Source organism: Colobus angolensis, unplaced genomic scaffold (assembly GCF_000951035.1).
Source record: "Colobus angolensis palliatus isolate OR3802 unplaced genomic scaffold, Cang.pa_1.0 Scaffold252, whole genome shotgun sequence".
NCBI classification, from domain to species: Eukaryota; Metazoa; Chordata; class Mammalia; order Primates; family Cercopithecidae; genus Colobus; species Colobus angolensis.
Genome location: NW_012115733.1, coordinates 2,146,416 through 2,167,858, shown reverse-complemented (window position 1 = coordinate 2,167,858; position 21,443 = coordinate 2,146,416). Strand labels below are relative to the sequence as shown.

General features: G+C 52.2%; 1 protein-coding gene across 3 annotated transcripts in view; it reads right to left on the bottom strand.

The window, feature by feature from the left end:
• Nucleotides 1-2,853: 2,853 nt before the first annotated feature.
• CACNA1F (calcium channel, voltage-dependent, L type, alpha 1F subunit) overlaps nucleotides 2,854-21,443 on the bottom strand; it is a 28,553-nt gene continuing 9,963 nt past the window's right edge. For all 3 annotated transcript variants that reach the window (XM_011946658.1, XM_011946656.1, XM_011946657.1), the window contains exons 15-48: nucleotides 20,913-21,120; nucleotides 20,702-20,822; nucleotides 20,524-20,605; nucleotides 19,023-19,068; nucleotides 18,465-18,516; nucleotides 17,635-17,779; nucleotides 17,325-17,454; nucleotides 16,885-16,944; nucleotides 16,631-16,737; nucleotides 16,457-16,544; nucleotides 15,906-16,013; nucleotides 15,763-15,815; nucleotides 14,414-14,560; nucleotides 13,375-13,576; nucleotides 13,119-13,277; nucleotides 12,195-12,305; nucleotides 11,858-11,941; nucleotides 11,006-11,026; nucleotides 10,699-10,827; nucleotides 10,023-10,088; nucleotides 9,678-9,769; nucleotides 9,102-9,261; nucleotides 8,745-8,872; nucleotides 8,370-8,466; nucleotides 8,085-8,187; nucleotides 7,725-7,826; nucleotides 7,414-7,544; nucleotides 7,051-7,176; nucleotides 6,311-6,480; nucleotides 4,787-4,894; nucleotides 4,510-4,637; nucleotides 4,293-4,405; nucleotides 3,407-3,604; nucleotides 2,854-3,158 (exon numbers count right to left, since the gene is read on the bottom strand). In XM_011946658.1, coding sequence (XP_011802048.1) covers nucleotides 2,928-3,158; nucleotides 3,407-3,604; nucleotides 4,293-4,405; nucleotides 4,510-4,637; nucleotides 4,787-4,894; nucleotides 6,311-6,480; nucleotides 7,051-7,176; nucleotides 7,414-7,544; nucleotides 7,725-7,826; nucleotides 8,085-8,187; nucleotides 8,370-8,466; nucleotides 8,745-8,872; nucleotides 9,102-9,261; nucleotides 9,678-9,769; nucleotides 10,023-10,088; nucleotides 10,699-10,827; nucleotides 11,006-11,026; nucleotides 11,858-11,941; nucleotides 12,195-12,305; nucleotides 13,119-13,277; nucleotides 13,375-13,576; nucleotides 14,414-14,560; nucleotides 15,763-15,815; nucleotides 15,906-16,013; nucleotides 16,457-16,544; nucleotides 16,631-16,737; nucleotides 16,885-16,944; nucleotides 17,325-17,454; nucleotides 17,635-17,779; nucleotides 18,465-18,516; nucleotides 19,023-19,068; nucleotides 20,524-20,605; nucleotides 20,702-20,822; nucleotides 20,913-21,120 — 4,006 coding nt within the window. In that variant the 3' untranslated portion in view covers nucleotides 2,854-2,927. The remainder of the gene's footprint in view (nucleotides 3,159-3,406; nucleotides 3,605-4,292; nucleotides 4,406-4,509; nucleotides 4,638-4,786; nucleotides 4,895-6,310; nucleotides 6,481-7,050; nucleotides 7,177-7,413; nucleotides 7,545-7,724; nucleotides 7,827-8,084; nucleotides 8,188-8,369; nucleotides 8,467-8,744; nucleotides 8,873-9,101; nucleotides 9,262-9,677; nucleotides 9,770-10,022; nucleotides 10,089-10,698; nucleotides 10,828-11,005; nucleotides 11,027-11,857; nucleotides 11,942-12,194; nucleotides 12,306-13,118; nucleotides 13,278-13,374; nucleotides 13,577-14,413; nucleotides 14,561-15,762; nucleotides 15,816-15,905; nucleotides 16,014-16,456; nucleotides 16,545-16,630; nucleotides 16,738-16,884; nucleotides 16,945-17,324; nucleotides 17,455-17,634; nucleotides 17,780-18,464; nucleotides 18,517-19,022; nucleotides 19,069-20,523; nucleotides 20,606-20,701; nucleotides 20,823-20,912; nucleotides 21,121-21,443) is intronic.

The following is a 21,443-nucleotide window of genomic DNA, read 5'->3' as shown; positions in this document are numbered from 1 at the left end:
TCCAGACCCCAGACCCCAGCACCACCTCCACAGCCTCACCTGAGCCCTATTGGGCCCTGAATTTCGCCCACGATGATAGGTGCCTGGGATGGGTAAATCCTCACAACTGCCCTGGCGCTGCAGACACTGGATGGTGAAGGAGGGCTTCCGACCTGGGGGTGGGTGGGGCACCAGGGGCAAGTAGCAATGTCAGTGTTTCCCCAGATCTCTGTCCTGCAGGTCCTTGGGGGCCCCTTGGATCCATCCCTGCTCTCACCTGCAGGTGTGGGGGGCAGCAGACGGCGGCGTGGTGCAAGGTGCCCATCCATGTATCTCAGAGCTCTGTGAGGTGGCAAAAGGACTGGGCACGGGGGAGTCCCTGCCTGCTCATCTAGGTAGGAGAGCCTGTATGGGTGGGAGGGCCAGGGGTGAACTTGGGTCTGGGTCTGGGTCTGGGCCTGGGAGATGGGGCACCAACAGTCCTCCTCGACCCAGTTCCCACCCCTCCCCCACCCCAGCTCATGGATTCATCCCATGTGGTATGGCCAGTGTACCGATCAGGGACTTCCTCATCCTCATCCTGCTTGTCTTGACCTCTGGTTCCCTTGGGCTGAGAATTTCCTTCTTCTGGGATGGTGAAAATGAGAGCCCCAGAGCCTCTCCTGGGGAAAGTGAGGCACGTTAGGCAGACCAGATCCCTCAATATGTGGCCCTGGGCCACTGGTTCCTCTCATACCATGCCCCAACCCTTACAGAAACACTGGGCTTTCGGATTTTTTTGTTGTTGTTGTTGTTGTTGAGGACAAGTCACATAAAATTAACCATTAACCATTTTAAAGAGTATGATTCAGTGGTGACCATAGTTTTTTGTTTGTTTTTTGAGACAGGGTCTCCCTGTATTGCCCAGGCTGGAGTCCAGTGGCATGAATACGGCTCACTGCAGCCTCAACCTCCTGGGCTTAAGTGATCCTCCTGCCTCAGCCTCCTGTGTAGCTGGGACCACAGGCATGAGACATCATGCCCAGCTAATTTTTAAATTTTTTTGTAGAGACGAGGTCTCATTTTGTTGCCCAGGCTGGTCTTGAACTCCTGGGCTCAAGTGATCCTCCCGCCTCAGCCTCCCAAAGTGCTGAGATTACAGGCATGAGTCATCATGCCCAGCTCAATACCTGTTTTTTTAAACATGAACATTCACACAAATATGTAATGGATACTTCCCAGTTGTTGCCTTATTGAGGAAGCAGTACACAGGAAGGGTTAAAAGCATGGATCTTGGCATCAAACTGCTTGAATTTGAATCCCACCTCTGATATTTCTTCTTGTTTGACCCTGGACAGGTAAAATGGTTTAAAATGATACCTATAAGGTTGTTGCACTGATTCAACGAGATAATCACTGTAATGCAGTTAGCACAGGGCCCAATAAATGGTTCATTTTACCTCCTACACATCTCTGGAATCCACTCACTTCTCACCATCTCCTCTGCCACCTCCCCTGGCTAAGGCGACCATCATTCCTGCCAATTTTAGCATCTCCAGTCTCTTCCCCCTCCCTTCTGTTTTCAGCACAGCCGTCAGAACATCTATTTAAAATGCAATGTTAACTATGTCACTACCCTACTCAAATCCCTGCCATGGCTCCCCACTGCTTATAGGAAAAATCCCAGAGTCTGGGGCCTGGCATTCAAGGCTCCGCCTGATCTGGCCTCAGTGGTTTCTCCCACCTCATCCCTCAACAGTCTCCCTTCACTCTCTATGACCTTCCCATGACTTGCTGTTGCCACCTAACTCCAGCCCAGCCACTTTAAGCCTTTATTTCAAGGCCTAATGTAACTCAATCTTCTCAGTCCTAGTCTCCAATTCTGGCTTCCCTCAAATTTCAGTCCTGGCTTGATTGGCACAAATTATACAAATGAGAAACCCCTGCTCTGAGAGCTGGGAAGAGCTCCTCCCCGCCTGGTGGTCTCATCCTGCACCACTCCCAATGCTACCTTCAATTCCTCTGGAGTGGGGCTGACTCCCACTTTGGATGAGACCTGTCCCGTGTTTCAGCCAGCTCAGTTTGTCCCGAGAGAATCCCAGAGCCGGTGCCTGGCACATAGTAAATGCCTGATAAGCCTTCACTGAGCGAATGTAACCCCAAAGGCTGGGTGAGGAGTAAAGCTGGGGCAAGAAGCAGAGAGGACCTCTGGGATCTGTGTGGGATAAAAGTAGGTTACTCTTAGGTGGTGTCAGGACAGCCAGGTGGGCCCTGAGTGGGTTCCCCAGGGCTGGGAGCCCTGCCCTTTGCTGTCACCTATGTTGTCTACTGATGGAGGATTTAGGTTTTCTTTTCTTTCTCAGGCAGAGGGTGGGAGATGGGAGACAGAGCGATCTCAATTTAGCCGCCCTAAAATTCCTGTTACCGTCAGAGGACCCCTCTGCCTAAGATGCATCACATACCAGGGCGATTCCAACCTCTAGGACTCTTCCCTGGCAGGACTGTCCTCTGGGTTTCCTTGTCCTTTCCTTCTCATCCGTCTACCCTTCCTAGTTTGACCTGGCTGAGCCCTGGTGAAATCTCTGCCTTTCCTCCTCTCTGGGTCCAAGCACCTTTCACACCCTCTCTCTCCCCTTTCCTCCATCTCTGTCCAACGCCCTCCTCCTCCCCCTTCCCCCTCCTCCACCCTGCCTCCAGCTTTTTTTGGCTGCTGTCTCTTCTTCCTCCTCCTCCTCCTCCTCCCTCCTTCCCTGACGCTGAATAATCAGGCCTGGCTGTCCTGGTTTCTGGAAATACCCGTGTGTGGGCAGTGGCTCAGGGTAGGAACAGGGGATGGATGGATGGGGGCCCCCAGGCAGCCCTGTCCCCCAGTGCAAAGACAACAAAATCCAGGGGTGTGGTCCATGCCTGTCTCCTGCTGGGGAGGGGAGGGCAGGAGGTTTATTGAGCAGTTGGGGAGGGGTGAGAATTCAGAGGGCATGGACGCAGGCCATCTCGTCTCCCAAGTCCTCCTCGTCGAAGCGGGAAAGGATGGACTCCTCGTCGCTATAGAGCGAGCTGGTTCCCTGTGCCAGCAGGTCACTGGCAGCACTGTCCATCTCATCCAGTGTCAGGCGACATGCATCTGCAATCTCCTGCTTGGCCAGGGCCACGAAACGTGGGTCTCGAGCAAAGAGGCCCAGACCCTCCGATATGAGCACCTGAGAGCACGGGTGGGAGCAGTGTTGACCGAGGGCACACTGTGCACAGAAGGTTCAGTGTGGATAAATGACGTGCCCATGAGGGCATGTAGGGAAGTCAGTAGGGGACAGGGGTGAGGAGAGGTCGTAGGGCAAAGGGATATCTACATGCACAACGTAGGACCCGGGGACTCCTTTCCTTCCTCCTCCAGTACCCACCTCCTCCCCTTCTCCCCCATCCATCTTGTCTATATGCCATCTGGACTCACAGCCTCCACCAAGCTGTCGGCACTGCCCCTCTTCCCATGGCTGGGGTCCGAGTGGGTTCCAGGCACGTGCAGACAAGTGAAGGTGCGCAGTGGGCCACTGGATCTGCCGAGGTACCCCTCCCCCGCTGCACCCTCTTCCACCAACAACAGAGGGGCATACAGGAGCCGACCCCGCTGAGGCGGTGTTGCCCAGGAACCCTGAGCCAGAATAAACATCAGAGGGGCAGGGATGGATAAGTAGGGTATGAGGGTCTAGGACTCACTGCTGTGCCTACTCCTTTCAATATACAACTGGAGTGAAACTGAATGGGTATAAGTCAGGCTTGAGTTTATTTATGTAAGAGCGCAGAAGGTCTGGGTTTAAATGTCAGCTCTGCCACTTACTTCCTGCATGATCTGGGGTAAACCTCTCTGGGCCTCAGTTTCCTCACAAGTACAGTGAGCATTGTGTGCATTCATTCATATGTGTCCTGTTCTTCAGAAGGCTCTGAGGCCAGGCACGGTGGCTTATGCCTGTAATCCCAGCACTTTGGGAGGCTGAGGTGGGTGGATCACCTGAGGTCAGGGGTTTGAGACAAGCCTGGCCAACATGATGAAACCCCATCTCTACTAAAAATACAAAAATTAGCCAGGCATGGTGGCAGTCACCTGTAATCACAGCTACTTGGGAGGCTGAGGTAGGAGAACCGCTTGGACCCGAGAGGCAGAGGTTACAGTGAGCCGAGATCTCAACACTGCACTCCAGCCTGGGCAACAGAGCAAAACTCTGTCTCAAAAGAAAAAAAAAAAAAAAAAGGGCCTGATATGTGCTGTGTTTGAGAAATTCAGCCTAGGCTGCCCCCACCTTTCCAGACCCCAGACCCCAGCACCACCTCCACAGCCTCACCTGAGCCCTATTGGGCCCTGAATTTCGCCCACGATGATAGGTGCCTGGGATGGGTAAATCCTCACAACTGCCCTGGCGCTGCAGACACTGGATGGTGAAGGAGGGCTTCCGACCTGGGGGTGGGTGGGGCACCAGGGGCAAGTAGCAATGTCAGTGTTTCCCCAGATCTCTGTCCTGCAGGTCCTTGGGGGCCCCTTGGATCCATCCCTGCTCTCACCTGCAGGTGTGGGGGGCAGCAGACGGCGGCGTGGTGCAAGGTGCCCATCCATGTATCTCAGAGCTCTGTGAGGTGGCAAAAGGACTGGGCACGGGGGAGTCCCTGCCTGCTCATCTAGGTAGGAGAGCCTGTATGGGTGGGAGGGCCAGGGGTGAACTTGGGTCTGGGTCTGGGTCTGGGCCTGGGAGATGGGGCACCAACAGTCCTCCTCGACCCAGTTCCCACCCCTCCCCCACCCCAGCTCATGGATTCATCCCATGTGGTATGGCCAGTGTACCGATCAGGGACTTCCTCATCCTCATCCTGCTTGTCTTGACCTCTGGTTCCCTTGGGCTGAGAATTTCCTTCTTCTGGGATGGTGAAAATGAGAGCCCCAGAGCCTCTCCTGGGGAAAGTGAGGCACGTTAGGCAGACCAGATCCCTCAATATGTGGCCCTGGGCCACTGGTTCCTCTCATACCATGCCCCAACCCTTACAGAAACACTGGGCTTTCGGATTTTTTTTGTTGTTGTTGTTGTTGAGGACAAGTCACATAAAATTAACCATTAACCATTTTAAAGTGACCATGGGCTTTTGTTTAATAGATGTCCATCTCATTAGAAGGACCGAAAGTTTCAAAAAAATCAAAGTTGACCTGTAGAGAGATGCCTTCAACACAAAACTGGGCATGTATTAGGAGTGGAGGGAGCCTGTAAAAGCTAGACACTTTATTTTTTTTTTTTTCTATTTTTTATTTTCTGAGACGAGGTCTTACTCTGTCACTCAGGCTGGAGTGCAGCAGCATGATCTCAGCTCACTGCAGCCTCAACCTCCCAGGCTCAATTTATCCTCCCACCTCAGCCTCCCAAGCAGCTGGGACTACAGGCATGCACCACCATGCTCAGCTATTTTTTTATCTTTTGTGTGGACGAGGTCTCATTATGTTGTGCAGGCTGGTCTTGTACTCCTGGGCTCAAGCGATCCTCCCACCTTGGCCTCCCAAAGTGCTGGGATTACGAGTGTGAGCCACCATGCCTGGGCAAGCTAGACACTCTAAAAAATTTTTTAAAAATGTTTCTTTCATCTGCCTGTGTATTGTCTAAAAGCTAAGTGCTCAACATGCATTACCTCATTTCATCCTTTCTTTATCCCTTTGAAGTAAGTGCTTTATCATACCCCTCATACAGGTGAGGAGACTGAGGCTCATAGAAACGAAGTGACTAGGCCAGGCACAGTGGCTCAAGCTTGTAATCCCAGCACTTTGGGAGGCTGAGGTGGGCAGATCACCTGAGGTCAGGAGTTCGAGACCAGCCTGGCCAACATGGCGAAAACTCGTCTCCACTAAAAATACAAAAAAAATTAGCCTGGCGTCATGGCGCACGCCTGTAATCCCAGCTACTCTGGAGCCTGAGGCAAGAGAATCGCTTGAACCCGGGAGGCGGAGGTTGCAGTGAGCTGAAGTCGTGCCACTGCACTCCAGCCTGGGCGACAGAGCAGGGCTCTGTCAAAAAAAAAAAAAAAAAAAAGTGATTAGCCCAAGGTCACTTAGCAAACGGCAGAGCCAGGATTTGAACTGAAAATCTTGGTTTCAAATAATGTGCTTTTTGCATTAAACCTTTGTATTGCCTTTCTCGTATGAATCTCTTATTACCCTCTATTCTTACCTGAGCCCTTGAAACACCTCCATTCTTCCCAAATTTCTGCTTGAAGGCCTCTAGGCCCTCCCTCCCACCCTCCTCAACTTCCTGCCTCCTGAATTGCCTCAGTCCAGTGTCTAGTCCTTGCCTTCCCTCACAATCTACCTCCAGACACTTGACAATACCTGTGGGTGTTGGATCCAGCCTGGGGCCCACTGGGCTGACTGGAGGTGGGAGTCCCTCTGTCATCATCACTGGGCCCAAGGGAGAGTGAATCTGGAAGTCTGTCCCCGACAGGCAGAGACACAGAAATCCTGGAGCCCCGGCGAGATGGGGGCTGGGAGACCATCGTGGCCTGTGGAGAGTCACAGAACTGAGTGTTGCATCCACTTTTTGGCTAAGTTATTTGGTCATATAGTGTGTCTCCCCCACAGGTGCATGAATGTGGGCCTTGCCCTCCAACAGCAGTGGTAAATATCAAATAAATAAATAAATAAATTTTTGCGATAGGGTCTTGTTCTGTCACCAGGCAGGAGTGCAGTGGCACGATCACAGCTCACTGTGGCCTCAACCTTCCAGGTTCAAGCAATCCTCCCGCCTCAGCCTCCCAAATAGCTGGGACTATAGGCTTGCACCACCACTCCTAGCTAATTTTTAATTTTTTTGTAGAGAGGCAGTTTCATTATGTTGCCAGAGCTGGTCTTGAACCTTAGGGTTCAAGCAGTTCTCCCACCTTGGCCTCCCAAAGTGCTGGGATTATAGGCATGAGCCACCCTTCCCAGCCTCAAATAAATATTTTTCTACTGCAGAGGGGGCTTCTCTGGGGAGGGGGGGGCTTCTTCCCAGAAGCAATGTCAAAATCACTCAGGGGATTGAGGAAGTATTTTACAATCAAATTCCTGGGAGAGTGAAAACTTGTCCTCACTTTGTTAGTTTCCAAGTCCTTCTCATCTTCCTCCTCCACTCCCTCCTGCCCCTCTTCTTCCTCCTCCTCACAGGTGAGGGCCTGCCGCATCTCAGGACCCAAGTCCTGCAGGCTCCGCAGACCAGCCTGTGGAGGTGGTGAAATAGGTAAGCCGGCAGCTCAGGGTCTGAACCTTCCCTCTCTGTTTCCCATGCAGGCGAGTAGGGTGGGGGAAGGAGTCCTTCAGCCACCCTGGCCCTCTGTGAGGCCTGGGGCCTCAGTTTCCTCATCTGTGGCATGGGTTTCACAAGATCAAAATGGGGGTCAGCGTCAGCCACAGCACTGCCACACATGCCCGTCCACACCAGGCCCTGTCCCGAAGACCTGCAGGGCGGAGGAGGTGCTAGGGGCGGCCTCGTTGCCTAGTAGCCCTTTTTCTTTCCTCCTCCTGAATTTGCGGAAATAGTCCTGGATCAGAAATGTGGCGTAGAATTTGCCCACGGTGACCTCCTCCTCTAGGGGCAAGGGAAAGAAGGCAAGATCACACGGGGGCCCTCTGACCCAGCCCGCCTCCCCGCTTTCTACCCACCAGCATGGACTTCCCTTTGCCCTCTGCCCAGCGCTGGTTTTGTGGTGGAGAGCGATCATCTGCCATTCAGGGGCTGGCGCGGGGAACTGGGGCGGGGATAGCTCACCGTCTGGTGGGGGGATGACCTCATCTAGCAGCTTCTGCTTCATCCGCTTCCAGATCTTTTTGATGACAATCCGCAGCTCCTGGTTGGCTTGCTCCAGGTTCCCTGCGTTGGAGGAGGATGTGGGGCATGAGCCAATAGGAAGAACCTCCACAGCTGCCCCCTCACTGTTGGAGGGGTGACTTCACAAGCTGCTACCGCAGATGCACACTGCCCCCATTGGACATGGGGGGTGGGGAAACAGGCCCGGAGAATCCGGTCACCCATTTTGAGGTTCAGAGCTAGGAGTGGGGCCCATGATTCAATGCATTTGCTCCTTGCACCCTCCCCAGGAACGATCCCACTCCTGCCCCTCCCCTACACCTTCTGTCTTGATCTTCAGGGATGTCCGGACCAGGGCAAAGAGTGTGGCGTTGAATGTCACCGTCCCATCTGAGTTGAGGGGCATGTTCATTGCCACAAGTCTCTGTGAACACCAGAGACATAAAACCCACTCTGGGAAAATGCTGGGTATGCAGGAATGAATGTCAAGGGGCAGAAACCTCTGAGGATGCGATCAAACACCCCTCCCCACGCAAGGCACATCCCTTCCCACCCTTGCTATGTGATAGCTCTCTCAGGGGCCCAGGGGTGGGCAGGTGCACAGACCTTGCAGGCTACTCGGTGTGGGCACAGCTTCCCGAATCCCAGAGGGGGCTGGATACGTCTCAGCAGGGCAACCACATCCAAGTGTTTGATGTGGCCCCTGGAGGAGGTGGGGAGGTACCACTGGATTGGCGATAACCCCTCTAGCCCTTTCTCAAGGCCCCACCAGCTCATCACTACCTCCCCCCACCAGTACCCCAGAGCTTGCCAGAGAAGAACTGGAGGGCAGTCAGAGAGGGCAGAGGATGAGGCAGTGGAAACCTTGGGGCATCTATTGACAGGGTAATGGGATGCAGAGGTCGGAGGTGTTGGGCCTAGGGGACTATGTAGGGCGGTGCATTGTCCTCTGGATTCTAGGTAAGGGGGTAGAGGGCATACTTGGCCCCAGGGTCATATTCAGACCAGATCCTCTTGAATTCATCAAGGTGATGGGGGCCCAGGATGGACCAATCTCTGGTGAGATAATCAAAGTTGTCCATGATCACAGCCACAAAGAGATTTATGATCTGTAGGCCATTGAGCAGGGGAGCGGTTAGGTGAAGGGCAGAACAGTGTCATGGAGGGATGGTGGTAGGCTGGGGTGGGCTTATATGGTCATGAGTCTCTGGGTTGGTCTTGTCATCAGACCAGCCCTCTCACCCACTCTGAAGATCTGGGCTGCCCACGTCACATCCCTGAGCTCCTCAGGGCCAGCCCCCATGACGGTGGTGGTGGTTGTTAGGAAATGGTTCTCACCAGGAAGGCACAGAGCATGAAGAAGCTGATGAAATAGGCGATGGCAAAATTGCTACCACAGGTAAACTCTTCACCAGGGCCGAAGTCAGACTCAGGATCACACCGATTTCCGGGAAGGCTGGCAAGCATTATCTCCTGCCATGCCTCACCAGTGGCACACCTGGTGGGGGTCACACAGGGGTAGCATCCTGAAGGGAAGGCTATGAAGTCATGGCAAATGGAGTTGGGAGACGACCGGGGAATGAGGAGATGACCTACTTCTCACCAGGGGCTACATCTGGCACAGATAACATTTCAATATTTTAACAGCCAGTGTGGCCATGTTGATGACAGTCGTGTTTGCATCTTACAGATGAGGCACTGAGACCTGAGAAGCGGATGTGTCTTACAGACAGAAAGAAAATGGCTGAGGCTAGAGTACTCTAACAGACTCCTCACATCATAGCCAGGAAACATCTCGGGCTGTATGGAGCCCCATGCTGCCGTGTTATTCCCATAGCTCAAGCAGTCTGAGGCTCAGAGAGGGTGTGTGGGCACCCACGGGCATGAGGTGGCAGGGGAGTGAGTAGATGTCACCTGAACAGAAGCAGCACAGCCTGCGGAAAGGTCTGGAAGTTGTTGTTTCGGTTTATCTGTGTGCCATCCTGAAGAGCCACCTTGCCGAACATCTGTGGACACACCAAGGCTGTGTCAGTGAGGTGAACCCATGTCCCACCCATTTCACACCTCCTAATACCTAAAGGAGCCTCATAACCCTGACAAACAGGGCATCACTGCTGATCTCATTTCACAGATGTGTAGATTGACCCAGGGCTGTCCAGCTTGTCTGTCTACCCGCCACCCCTACTTTGGGGCTATTCCTACCCCATCCCCTGCCAGCAGAGGAGTGCCTAAGGGATGCTTCCTAGGGTCCCCACTTGCCTGCATGCCAATGACGGCATAGATGAAGAATATCATTGCGATGAGAAGAGCCACATATGGCAAGGCCTATAGGGATGGGGGAGCGGGGCAGAGAATAGATGCACAGGCTCAGGCAGAGAACTATAAGCCCCAGAATGCACTGCTTTCCCTGGCCTGGGCCTACTGGGAGATGCAGTCCATCTCCAAACTGCCCAGGACTGTGGTGTCTCTCTTTTTTTTTGATACGGAGTCTTGCTCTGTCACCCAGGCTGGAGTGCAGTGGCGTGATCTCAGCTCACTGCAAGCTCCGCCTCCTGGGTTTCCTCCATTCTCCTGCCTCAGCCTCCTGAGTAGCTGGGACTACAGGCGCCTGCCACCTCGCCCGGCTAGTTTTTTGTATTTTTAGTAGAGACGAGGTTTCACGGTGTTAGCCAGGATGGTCTCGATCTCCTGACCTCGTGATCCGCCAACTGCGGTGTCTCTCAAATGTGAACATAGTGTTAAGTAGATAGAGTAAGGTCAGTGAGGCCAGAGGTGTGTTGGAAATTGAGAGCCCAGAAAAGAGAGAAAATTGGAATGATAATTTGGAAATGGGTATGGCATGCTGGGAGATGTAGTTCTGAGGGTTGTAAAGGGGCAGGCTGAGAAGTGTGAAATAGGGGAGAAGTATGGTCAAAGGGATGGGGTTGGGAATTACCTGGAAGGACTTGATGAATGTCCAGAGCAATGTGCGGATCCCTTCACCTTTACTGAGAAGCTTGACCAGCCGCATGACTCGGAAGAGGCGAAAGAAGGTGATGGAAATGCGGGAGCTGTCCTCAGAGCTCTAGGGTGAGGGGTGCAGTAGGGATGCTCAGTTTGCATTTACTCCAGCTATCTCCCTGTCTCATTCTTTGGCCCTCCCAGTACCCAAATCACTCAGGCCCCAGGGCAATCCGGAGGGATGGAGGGGCAGAGGGACATGGGAAAAGAAGCAGAGAGTCCTTGTTATGAGGGTGGGCTACCTCACCAAGGTGGCCACCATTCTGGAGGGAGATATGACCAAGAAAAAGGTGATAGGGGAGATGATGACATCATAGGCCCAAATGAACAAGGCGAGAAATGATGGAGCAGATATAGGGGGTGATGGTAGGGTCATTATACAGGAGACAATGGGAAAGTTTATATGGTAGTGGATTAGGATGGTTGTGGAAAAAGTTGGTAATGGTAGTGGAAGGGAGAGGAGAGAGTAAAGGAGGTGATGGATTAGAGACATTGGAGCCAATAAAGGAAATGATGGATCCAGTGGTGTCATAGAGATGATGGAGATGAGAGAACCGATGGAGGAGCCAATGGAGAAGCCAGTGATGGAGAGAGGGAACCAGCAGCATTGTCAGTTGAGGCGACAGAACCATGTAGTACCCAATGGAGGTGATGGAGCCAATGATATAGTCAGTGGTGATGACAGAGCCATGAAAGAGCCAGTGTCAGAGACGATGAAGTTGGTGGAGAAATGAAGCCAATGAAGTCATCAGAAAAGATGGAGCCAAAGCAGGAGTCAGTGGACATGACGGAGCCATTGGATGGGGAATGTAGAGGCAATGAAAGAGATAACAGAAATAACAGGAGACGCGTTTCAGGAGATGGTGGAGCCAGTAGATAGGTTACAAAATGGAATGAGGAAGCCGGTAGAGGGGGACTTTGGCTGGACCCAACAGGGACTCAGAAGAGATAGAGCTAGAATGAGAAGCACTGAGTCTCCAGGAGTAGGGAGGATATGCGTGGGAGCCACCTACCCACACTAAAGGGAGCCCCAGGATAGAGGTGAGGGATGGTGTGTAGGGTGAGAGTGGATTAGTGGAAAGGCCAGTTCTCACATTGACTTCAGTGACGGCAATATCCACTACGCTGCCCACCACGATAAGAGCGTCAAACGTGTTCCAGGCGTCAGTAAAGTAATGCTGCAGGCAGGAGAAAAGTATTGCCCTGTCTTCTCAAAGCTTGCAAGCCAGGGTAGGGGGCCAATAGTAGTAGGGGGCGCTGGAGGCAGGCAGGGCTTGGCTTGGATCACATGATGGGCCTGCACCTGAATCCTTCTCACTCCCTAGACTCACTCCCTGGTTGCTGCCCACATCCCCAACCCCAGAGCTCTGCAGTACACTCCACTCCCAAGGAACTCATCCACTGGTGGGTGGGGCTAGAGCGGGGGGCCACCTTGGGCTTGAAGGCGATGATTTTGAGCACCATCTCAATAGTGAAGAGACCAGTGAAGACCATGTTGAGGATGTCCATGGCGTAGTTGAAGGGAGCAGTCTGCTCATAGTGCTGCAGGAGAAAATCAGGTTGAGATGGAACCTGAGGCAGAGACCCCCCACACCCAACCAAATATTCCCTGGCCTGGGCTGAGGCGAGTCTGGGGACATGATCGCACTGTGGATTGGTCAAACCCCTTGCACTGTCTGCCTCCCAGTGTGGATACTGGAAAGTTTAGTTTTTGATTCCTAGCTTTTCTTGTAGCTAGGCAAGGCCAGGTTGACTAATGAGACATAAACATAAATCTGCTGTTGGTTAGCAGCTTCTGTAAACAATATTTTGCTTTCCAGTGAAAGGATCAAATAAGGAGAGTCCCCAGGTACAACTCTCCCTGCCTTGAGTGTGGTTTTGATGCCTGGAGCTGTGACCATGAAACAACAATCATGAGAATGAATGCCAACTTGCTAAGAATGGTAAAGCAGAAAGATAGACAGAACATGGGTCCCGGATGAACAATGAACAAACAGCCTACCTCTGCACTTCTCGATACCTGAGATAATTACCACAATTCATTGACTCCAGGATGCACATCTTTTTACATTTTAGAATATCTGAAATTGGGGTGCAGTTTATAATAAATGGCAACTTACAATGGCCACTGGCTACCTTTTTTTTCACGTTCTTACATCTCTGAAATCAGGATGCAACTTACAAGTACTGGCCATAGACTTGAAGAAATATGGCAAATGTCTTTATAGCTTAAGTCAGTGTTAGTTAGCAGGGGGTTTGTTACTTGCAGCCTTAAGTGTTCCTAATGGTTCCCAAGGGATTGTGTGGAGATAATAGGGTCAGGAGTCTGGCGGGGGTCAGGCAGGGATCTCAGACCTGCATGGCTAGGGCAACTGTGTTGAGCAGGATGAGCAGGAACATCAGGTACTCGAAGGCAGCAGAGTTCACAGTGGCCCACACACGATACTGATGCGGGTTCTTGGGGATGTAACGACGGAGTGGCTGGGCCTTGAGGGCATATTCCACACACTGACGCTGCATACCAGGGCAGGGCATGAGTGAGCAGTGGGGTCCTGAGGCAAGGAGGGAAGGGTTGGTGACCATCCACAGGGGGCCAGGGGTCAGAGGTCACCTGGTTCTTGTCCAGCTCACAGTTTTGATACTCCTGCTCGCCCTGGGCACGGAAGGTGATGATGACAAAGCCCACGAAGATGTTCATCATAAAGAACGCAATGATGATGATGTAGACAATGAAGAACACTGAGATTTCCACACGGTAATTATAGATGGGGCCGTGGTCCTCTGCATATGCATCGATGGCCTTGTATAGCAGTCTGTGGGAGCCAGAGGGGGGTAGAGGTAGGGGCAGGTGAGGGGATATCCCAGCCCCTTCAGACCTACCCCCAGTCCACTTATCAGAGACACCCCAGAGTTTCCTGCCCGGCACCCCAAAGACCCCTAAATCTCCTGACCTAACCACCTGGGACCTCCATACATACTCTAAGAGACCACTGCCAGACCCTCAAAGAGTCCAAATCCTCTGTCCCATGCCCTCAGAAACCCCTATACAGTCCTCCAGTGAATCTCCATTCAGACCCTCAAAGACCCAGAAATCCCCTAAGTTTCCACAGACCTTCATATCCCCTTCTCCAACCATCTGGAGACCCCCATGCACCTCCCCAGAACTTCCACAAAAGCCCCCAATGATCTGTAAATTTATCCCTGTCTATCAACTTGAATCCCCACTCCATCTTCCCACAGAGCCCCACAATGAGTATCCCAAAGACCTGCACAGCTTTCTAGAAATCCCTGAATTCCTGCTTCATCTCTTCAGAGACCAATCCCAGTCCCCTCAGACCTCCACTCTGTCCCCCCAAACCATCTCCAATCCTTTCTAGGCTTCTATCTAGCTACCTAGTCCCTTAGAGACCCCTGTCTAATTCCTGGAGATCCCTCACTCAAGTCCCCAAAGAACTCCCACCCAGCTTCTGGGAACCCCACCTCTACAGTCCTCCGATACACTCACCACTCTCTAGAAAAACCCTATACAGTCTTGAGAGACCTTTGTCACATCCCCAAGGTACACTCCCACCCATTCCCAGGAGATCCCAACCCAATCCTGCAGAGACCCCTGCCTTATCCCCTGATAACCCCAGGGCCCTGTCCCTCACGCAGGCCAGCCTTCAAAGGTGGAGACAGTGAACAGGGCCATCATGGCTGAAAGGACGTTGTCAAAGTTGAAATCACTGTTGACCCAGAGCCGCTCCCGGACCAGGGGCCGTGACACATCTCCATCTGGGTACACCAGGAAGGAGCCCCTATGGATGTTGCAAACAGGTTATATGGGTGAGGAGGGGAGAGGAACTGGGGAAAGGGTCTGGGGTCTCCAGCATGGAGGCAGCAGGACATAGTGGTGGAGCAATATGGTCTGGGTTCAAATCCTGTCCCTCCATGTCCTGGCTGGGTGATCTTGCACATTTACCCTTTCTGTGCTTCCGTTTCCCCACTCTAAGAAATAAGGATAATAACAGAATTGATTTCCTGGCTTGTCACAAGGATTAATAAATGTCACAAGTCAAGACATGAGACTAGTGTCTGGCACATAGTTGGCATCATTTCATCATCACCATTATTCTCATCATCGCCTGCCAGGAAAAAGTAAAACGAATAATAGCCAACGTTTATTAGCACTAACTATATGCCAGGCACTGAGCTAGATTTTCTTTTCTTTTCTTTTTTTTTTTTTTTTTGAGGCAGAGTCTCAAAAAAGACTCCACCCAGACTGGAGTGCAGTGGCATGATCTCGGCTCACTGCAACCTCCGCCTCCCAGGTTCAAGCGATTCTCCTTCCCCATCTTCCCGAGTAGCTGGGACTACAGGTGCACAACATCAAGCCCAGCTAATTTTTGTATTTTTAGTAGAGGTAGGGTTTCACCACATTGGCTAGGCTGGTGTCAAACTCCCAATCTCAGGTGATCTGCCTGCCTCAACTTCCCAAAGTGCTGGGTTTACAGGCGTGAGCCACAGCGCCCAGCCCAAGCTAGGTTTTCTGTGTAGCAACTTTACATTGTACAAAGTACATTTTCCACGTAGTAGCTCATTTACTCTTCACAAGAGCCTTGTGAGATAGCCCTGTTTTTCAGTTGAGTGAAATGGGACTGAGTAAGTTTAAGAAATGTAACTAAGTCTCATGAAGTGGATTTGAACCAGTAATGTCTGACTTCACAGCCCAGGTTTTTAACTACCCTCTACAGGAGTCTCAAGATGGAAGCTGGGGGCTCAGGGTGGGGGTGGTGATTGCTAAGGGGTCTGGAGTGGAATGTAGGTCACTTGGGGAATGTGGAGACGGATTTAGGGGAGGTATCAGGGGGACCTCCGAAGACTTGGTGAGATCTGAGGGCCTCTGCAGTTCTTGGGACAATTCTCGGACTATATCTTTGGGTCTTGGTGAGATCTAGGGCCTGTATAGTCTTTGGGAGGGGTCCTGAGCGCCGTGGAGGGCAGGGCCTTGGGCACTCACTTGCATTCTTGAGGGGTGTGTTTGGCCTCATCCGTGCAGGTGTAGAATTTCCCCTGTAGGGAGGATGTCTGTCATATAGGTTCACCCTTCATCACGCTCCCGCCCAGACCCCTGCGTGGCATTCCCTCCAGTGTTTGCCCCACCTTGAAGAGCTGCACCCCGATGCAGGCGAACATAAATTGCAGTAGTGTGGTGACAATCATGATGTTCCCGATGGTCCGGATGGCCACAAATACACACTGCACCACATGCTGCGGGCACCCAAGCATATGGCTACTGAACACTACAGGCCACAGTGGTCATGAGGCAGGGACTCTGGATGCAGCTCAGGGACTTGGGCTGGGGACATGTGGTGATGGGTCAGAGATGTATGGTTAGCAACATGTGTTCAAGAGGCAGTGTTAGGGGCTAGAGATGTGTGGGCATCCACCAGGAATAGGTGTTTGCCGGGTGGGGATCTGTGGCCACCTGTCAGGGAGCTGGGTCTGAGAAATGTGGCTACTGGTAGAAACATATGGTCACTTGGAAGGAACATGGGTCACGCCACATGGCTAGTGGTCAGGGATGTGTATTTACATGTCAGGTCCAGGCTGTATGGTCACGCATCAGTGCAAATGGTCAGTCTGATCAGTGATCTTGGCCCCAGGGGCAGGGCAGGGCCTGGGTCCTGTGGGTTTGGGTGCGGTGGGGTTACCTTGAGTCCCTTGGCCCTGTTGATGGCTCGGAGGGGCCGTAGTACTCGCAGTACTCGCAGAATCTTCACCACTGAGATGGCGCTGGAGCTGGGGAAGGGGCAATCCTCAGGCATTGGTCCTGGCTGGGCCCCGGCTGTGAGAGGAATGGGGTGGGCTGGGGAGCTGTCACTTACTGGATGCCAAAGGAGATGAGGGACACACTGACCACCAGCAGATCCAACATATTAAACCAGCTACGGCAGAAGGAGCCGCGGTGCAGGAAGGCCCCAAACACTGTCATCTGGGGACGGGACATGAGGCTAGACTCCAGACCTGGAGGTGGTGGGGGTTGGGGGAGGTGGGGATGGGGACAGGAGAGGTGGGCTGCAAGGACCGGTGGGGAGAGTGCTGGGGCAACTGAGGGTAGGACTGAAGTCCCATTAGTCACCTTTAGTAGAATCTCCACAGTGAAAATGGAGGTGAAGGCATAATCGAAGTAACCCAGAATCTGGGGTGTGAGAAAGAGCAGGGAGCCACTGAGTCACGACTGAGGGGGATCCTAGGTGACTTCTCAAAAGGCTTGGCCATCAGAAAGATTAGGGTTTAAATTTGGACTCTTCTGCCTCTACCCAGCTACATGGGCACCCTTGGCCTGCTTAACCTCTCTGAGCACAGCTTCCTCCTCAGTCAAATATTGATCTCCTCCCTGGTGCTTCCCCGTGTGTTGCACACACCATAAAGGCTGGTACTGCATCAGCTGCCATTAACGAGCTTCTCTCTCAGCTCACCTAGGGCTCTTCTCCTTATCTCCATTCTGCCCCAGCTTGTGCCCACGAGGACACCCCTAGGAGTGTCCCCTCAGCTCCTATCTCCCGGCCAAAGGCTCACGTGGTTGCGGAAGGAGTGGGCTCGGATGGGGTCCTCAGCGGCCAGGGACACACTGCTGAGGATGATGAACACCAGGATAAGATTGGTGAAGACATGATGGTGGATGAGGGTGTGGCAGCCCTTCCTCAGCCTGTGGAGAGGGAGTGGGCCATGGTCAGAACTCAGGACCACAGAACTGATCAGGGATTCCAAGGGATACAGCTCTGGCCCTGATGCAACACCCATGCCCCCACTCCCACCTTGGCTGCTGCATGGTCCTCCACCTGCCCTAGCCCCTCCTGCCTCACCCCCTGCCACTTCCAGCACTCACGGATTGGTTTGGCTGAGGCAGAAGAAGGCGCTGCCCTCAGGGATGGGTACCACCTTCTCCTTGGGTACAACTTCCTGCAGGAGTTCCACACCGCCTGTACCTTCTTCCTCTTCTTCCTCTTCTTCTTCCTCCTCCTCCTCCATGTCTGGCACCAGAGAAAAGCAAAAAAGAAAATTAATTGAGCAAGTTGATGTAAAACACCCAGAAGAGTGTTTGCCACATGACCAATTCTTCCCATTTCCCTGCTAGAATGTCAGCTCTTCCAGGAAGGTATTTTAGTCTGTTTTGTACACTGCTATGTCCGCAGCACTTAGAACAGTGGGACACAGTAGGAGCTCAGTAATTGTGTGTTGAATGAATGTTGTGTACACAGACTATTTTATAATAAAGGCTCTGAGAAGTTCAGCAGTAAACAAAACGTGTTTCTCTTCTTCTTACTTTTCTTTAGAGATAGGGTCTCACTCTGCTCCCCCAGGTTGGACTTCAGTGGCGCCATGATGGCTCACTGCAACCTTGAACTCCCGTGCTCAAGCAACCCTCCTACCTTAGCCTCCCGAGTAGCTGGGACTACAGGCTTGCATCATCATGCCTGGCTAATTATTATTATTATTTTTTAAGAGATGGGGTCTTGCTATGTTGCCTAAGCTGCATTTCTCTTCTTTAACCTCAATGTTCCCAAATGTTGCTGACCACATACCAAGTCTGTTATTTTCAGGATGATCTTGGAAAAGGCTGATCTCTGGAGAGGAGGGTCTCAGGGGTCAGGAGCTGTCTGCCTGAGCTCTGTCCCCAGGGTCCCACACCTGCTCCACCTGGCCCTGCCTACTTGCCTGCTCCTTCCCTCCTTGTACCCTCCTCTTCCTCTTTCTCCACACCAGGCACCTGAGGACAGGAAGATGGGGGTCATCAATGGTGAGGGAGACACAGGGAATGGACACAGGGGAAGCATGGAAGAAATGCAATAATAGGGGAATGAATAGGCAGAGGATGAAGGTTAAAGACATGCACATGGCCGGGGACAGTGGCTCATGCCTGTAATCCCAGCACTTTGGGAGGCTGAGGCAGGTGGACCACTTGAGGTCAATGAGTTCGAGACCAGCCTGGCCAACATGGTGAAACCCTGTCTCTTTCAAAAATAACAAAAATTAGCCGGGTGTGGTGGCGCTCGCCTGTAAATTCCAGCTACTCAGGAGGCTGAGGCAGGAGAATCTGTTGGACCCAGGAGGCAGAGGTTGCAGTGAACCGAGATGGCACCCCTGCACTCCAGCCTGGGTGACAGAGTGAGACTCTGTCTCAAAATAAAACAACAACAAAAAACCAGACATGCACACATAGACAGGTAGTGGTGGGAGTAGGAGGTGTAGAGAGTGCCCAGGCATCTAACTCACCAGGTCTTCATTCTCCGGTGGGAGGTCCTTGTCACTGCTCTTCTCCCTGTGCAAGGAAATAGGGGTGATTGCTGCAGATGGGCAAAGGGGGATCAATACAGTCAGAACAGACCTTTCTTGAGTCCCATAGAACCTTCTTGCTTCTGCTCTTCCCCATTGCCCGTCCCAACAGTCTTTTCTCAAAGCAGCCAGAGGGAGCCTGTTAAACCCTGTCTGGGACATCCCAACTCTGCCCACAACCCTCCCACGGCTCCTTAATTCAGGAAAAACTACAGCCCTCACCCTGGCCCAGAATGCCCTCAATCTGGCCCCCCATTTCCTCCACTGACCTTCACTCCATACCACTCTCCTCCTTCCTCACTCCATTCCAACCTCACTTTTTTATTTTTATTTTTTTGAGATGGAGTCTCACTCTATTGCTCAGGCTAGAGGGCAGTGGTGCGATATTGACTCACTGCAACCTCCACCTCCTGGGTCCAAGTGAGCTTGTCCAGCTAATTTTCTTTTGTATTTTTAGTAGAGACAGGGTTTCACCGTGTTGGCCAGGCTGGCCTCGAACTCCTAACCTTAGGTGATCCACCCTCCTCGGCCTCCCGAAATGCTGGGATTACAGGTGTGAGCCACTGCACCCAGGCATTGCTGGTATTTTTTTTGAAAGTGCTAAAAATGCAGCCAGGTGCGGTGGCTCACGCCTGTAATCTCAGCACTTTGGGAAGCTGAGGCGGGTGGATCACCTGAGGTTAGGAGTTCAAGACCAGCCTTGCCAACATGGTGAAACCCTGTCTCTACTAAAAATACAAAAAATAAAAAAAAATTAGCTGTGTGTGGTGGTGTACGTTTGTAATCCCAGCTACTCAGGAGGTTGAGGCAGGAGAATTGCTTGAACCTGGGGAGCAGAGGTTGCAGTGAGCTGAGATGGCACCACTGCACTCCAGCCTGAGTGACAAGAGCAAAACTCCATCTCAGAAAAAAAGAAAAAAAGTGCTAAGAACATTAGCACCCCAGGACCTTTGCACTTGCCACTCCCCTTTTGAATACTCTTCCCCCAGATATTTGCATGGCTTACTCCTGCACTTCATTCAAGTCTCTGGTGAAATGTCACTTCCTCATAGAGACCTTCCTTGCCAACCTTAACCCCAAAGAGCAATCTTCATTTCTTGCTGTCCTTTCATTCTGTTTTCTCTTTATTACATATTATTAACATATATTATATATTCATTTGTTTATATTTTTCTTGCCTTCCTCAACTAGAATGTTAGTTCCATGAAAGTGAGGACTCTGTCTGCCTTGACCCCTGTTGTCTCCTCAGCATCTAGAACAGGACCTGGCACACAGTAGGCACTCAATAGATGCATGTTGAATGAATGAGGACTGGCAGATGGTATCTGGAGATGGGGATTACCAGAGTGTCTAGAGGCATCTCTGGTGGTGGGGGTGTCTGAGGGGTTCCCAGTCAGGGATCCCAGAGAGAGACTGTGTTAGGGGTGGAGCCAGATCTCACCCGCCCTTGTCCTTGGCAGTGCCTGCATCTCCACTGGCCAGGTTGTCCACAGCAATGGCAAGAAACACGTTCAACAGGATGTCTGGGATGAGCTTAGGCTGCAAAGGATGGAGAAGCACCCTGCCTATAGACCACCCAGGTCCCACCATCATCCAGCCCCACAAAGCTCCAAGGATACAGTTGCCACAGATGAAGAGAATGATGAAATAGATGCACACCAGCATTCCTGGGAAGAAGGGACCACCGTATGCCATGATACCATCATACATGACCACGTTCCAGTCCTCACCTGTCAGGATCTGGGGGTGGAAAGTCACCATGGAGCTCTTGGACCCCCTCCAACTCCAGGGTCTCCCCGACCCACCCATCCCATGGTCTCCAGATCCCACCTGAAAGACAGTGAGGAGGGCCTGGGGGAACGTGTCAAAGGTGCTTCGCTTGGTGTGGGTCTGGTCGAAGTTGAACTTGCCCCCAAACAGCTGCATGCCAAGCAGGGAGAAGATAATGATGAAGAGGAAGAGGAGAAGCAGCAAGGATGCGATGGATTTCATTGAATTGAGCAGGGATGCCACCAGATTGCTCAGAGATGCCCAGTGTCTGCAGCAGAAATGGGAGGCGGAAAGGTCGATGCCATGTCCACTGCTCGTGGCTGGCGCATCAGGAGCCGGGGCAGGACTCCAGCTTGGGATGCACCTGGGAAGGTTCGGCTCAAATAGCTTTGGTGTCAGGGTTAGAAGTGATTTTGGAGTTGGGGTGAGATGAGAGTAAGAAGTGGGGGAGGCTGGGCACGGTGGCTCATGCCTGTAATCCCAGCACTTTGGGAAGCCGAGGTGGGCAGATCATGAGGTCAGGAGATCGATATCATCCTGGCTAACATGCTGAAACCCCATCTCTACTAAAAATACAAAAGAAAAAAAAAA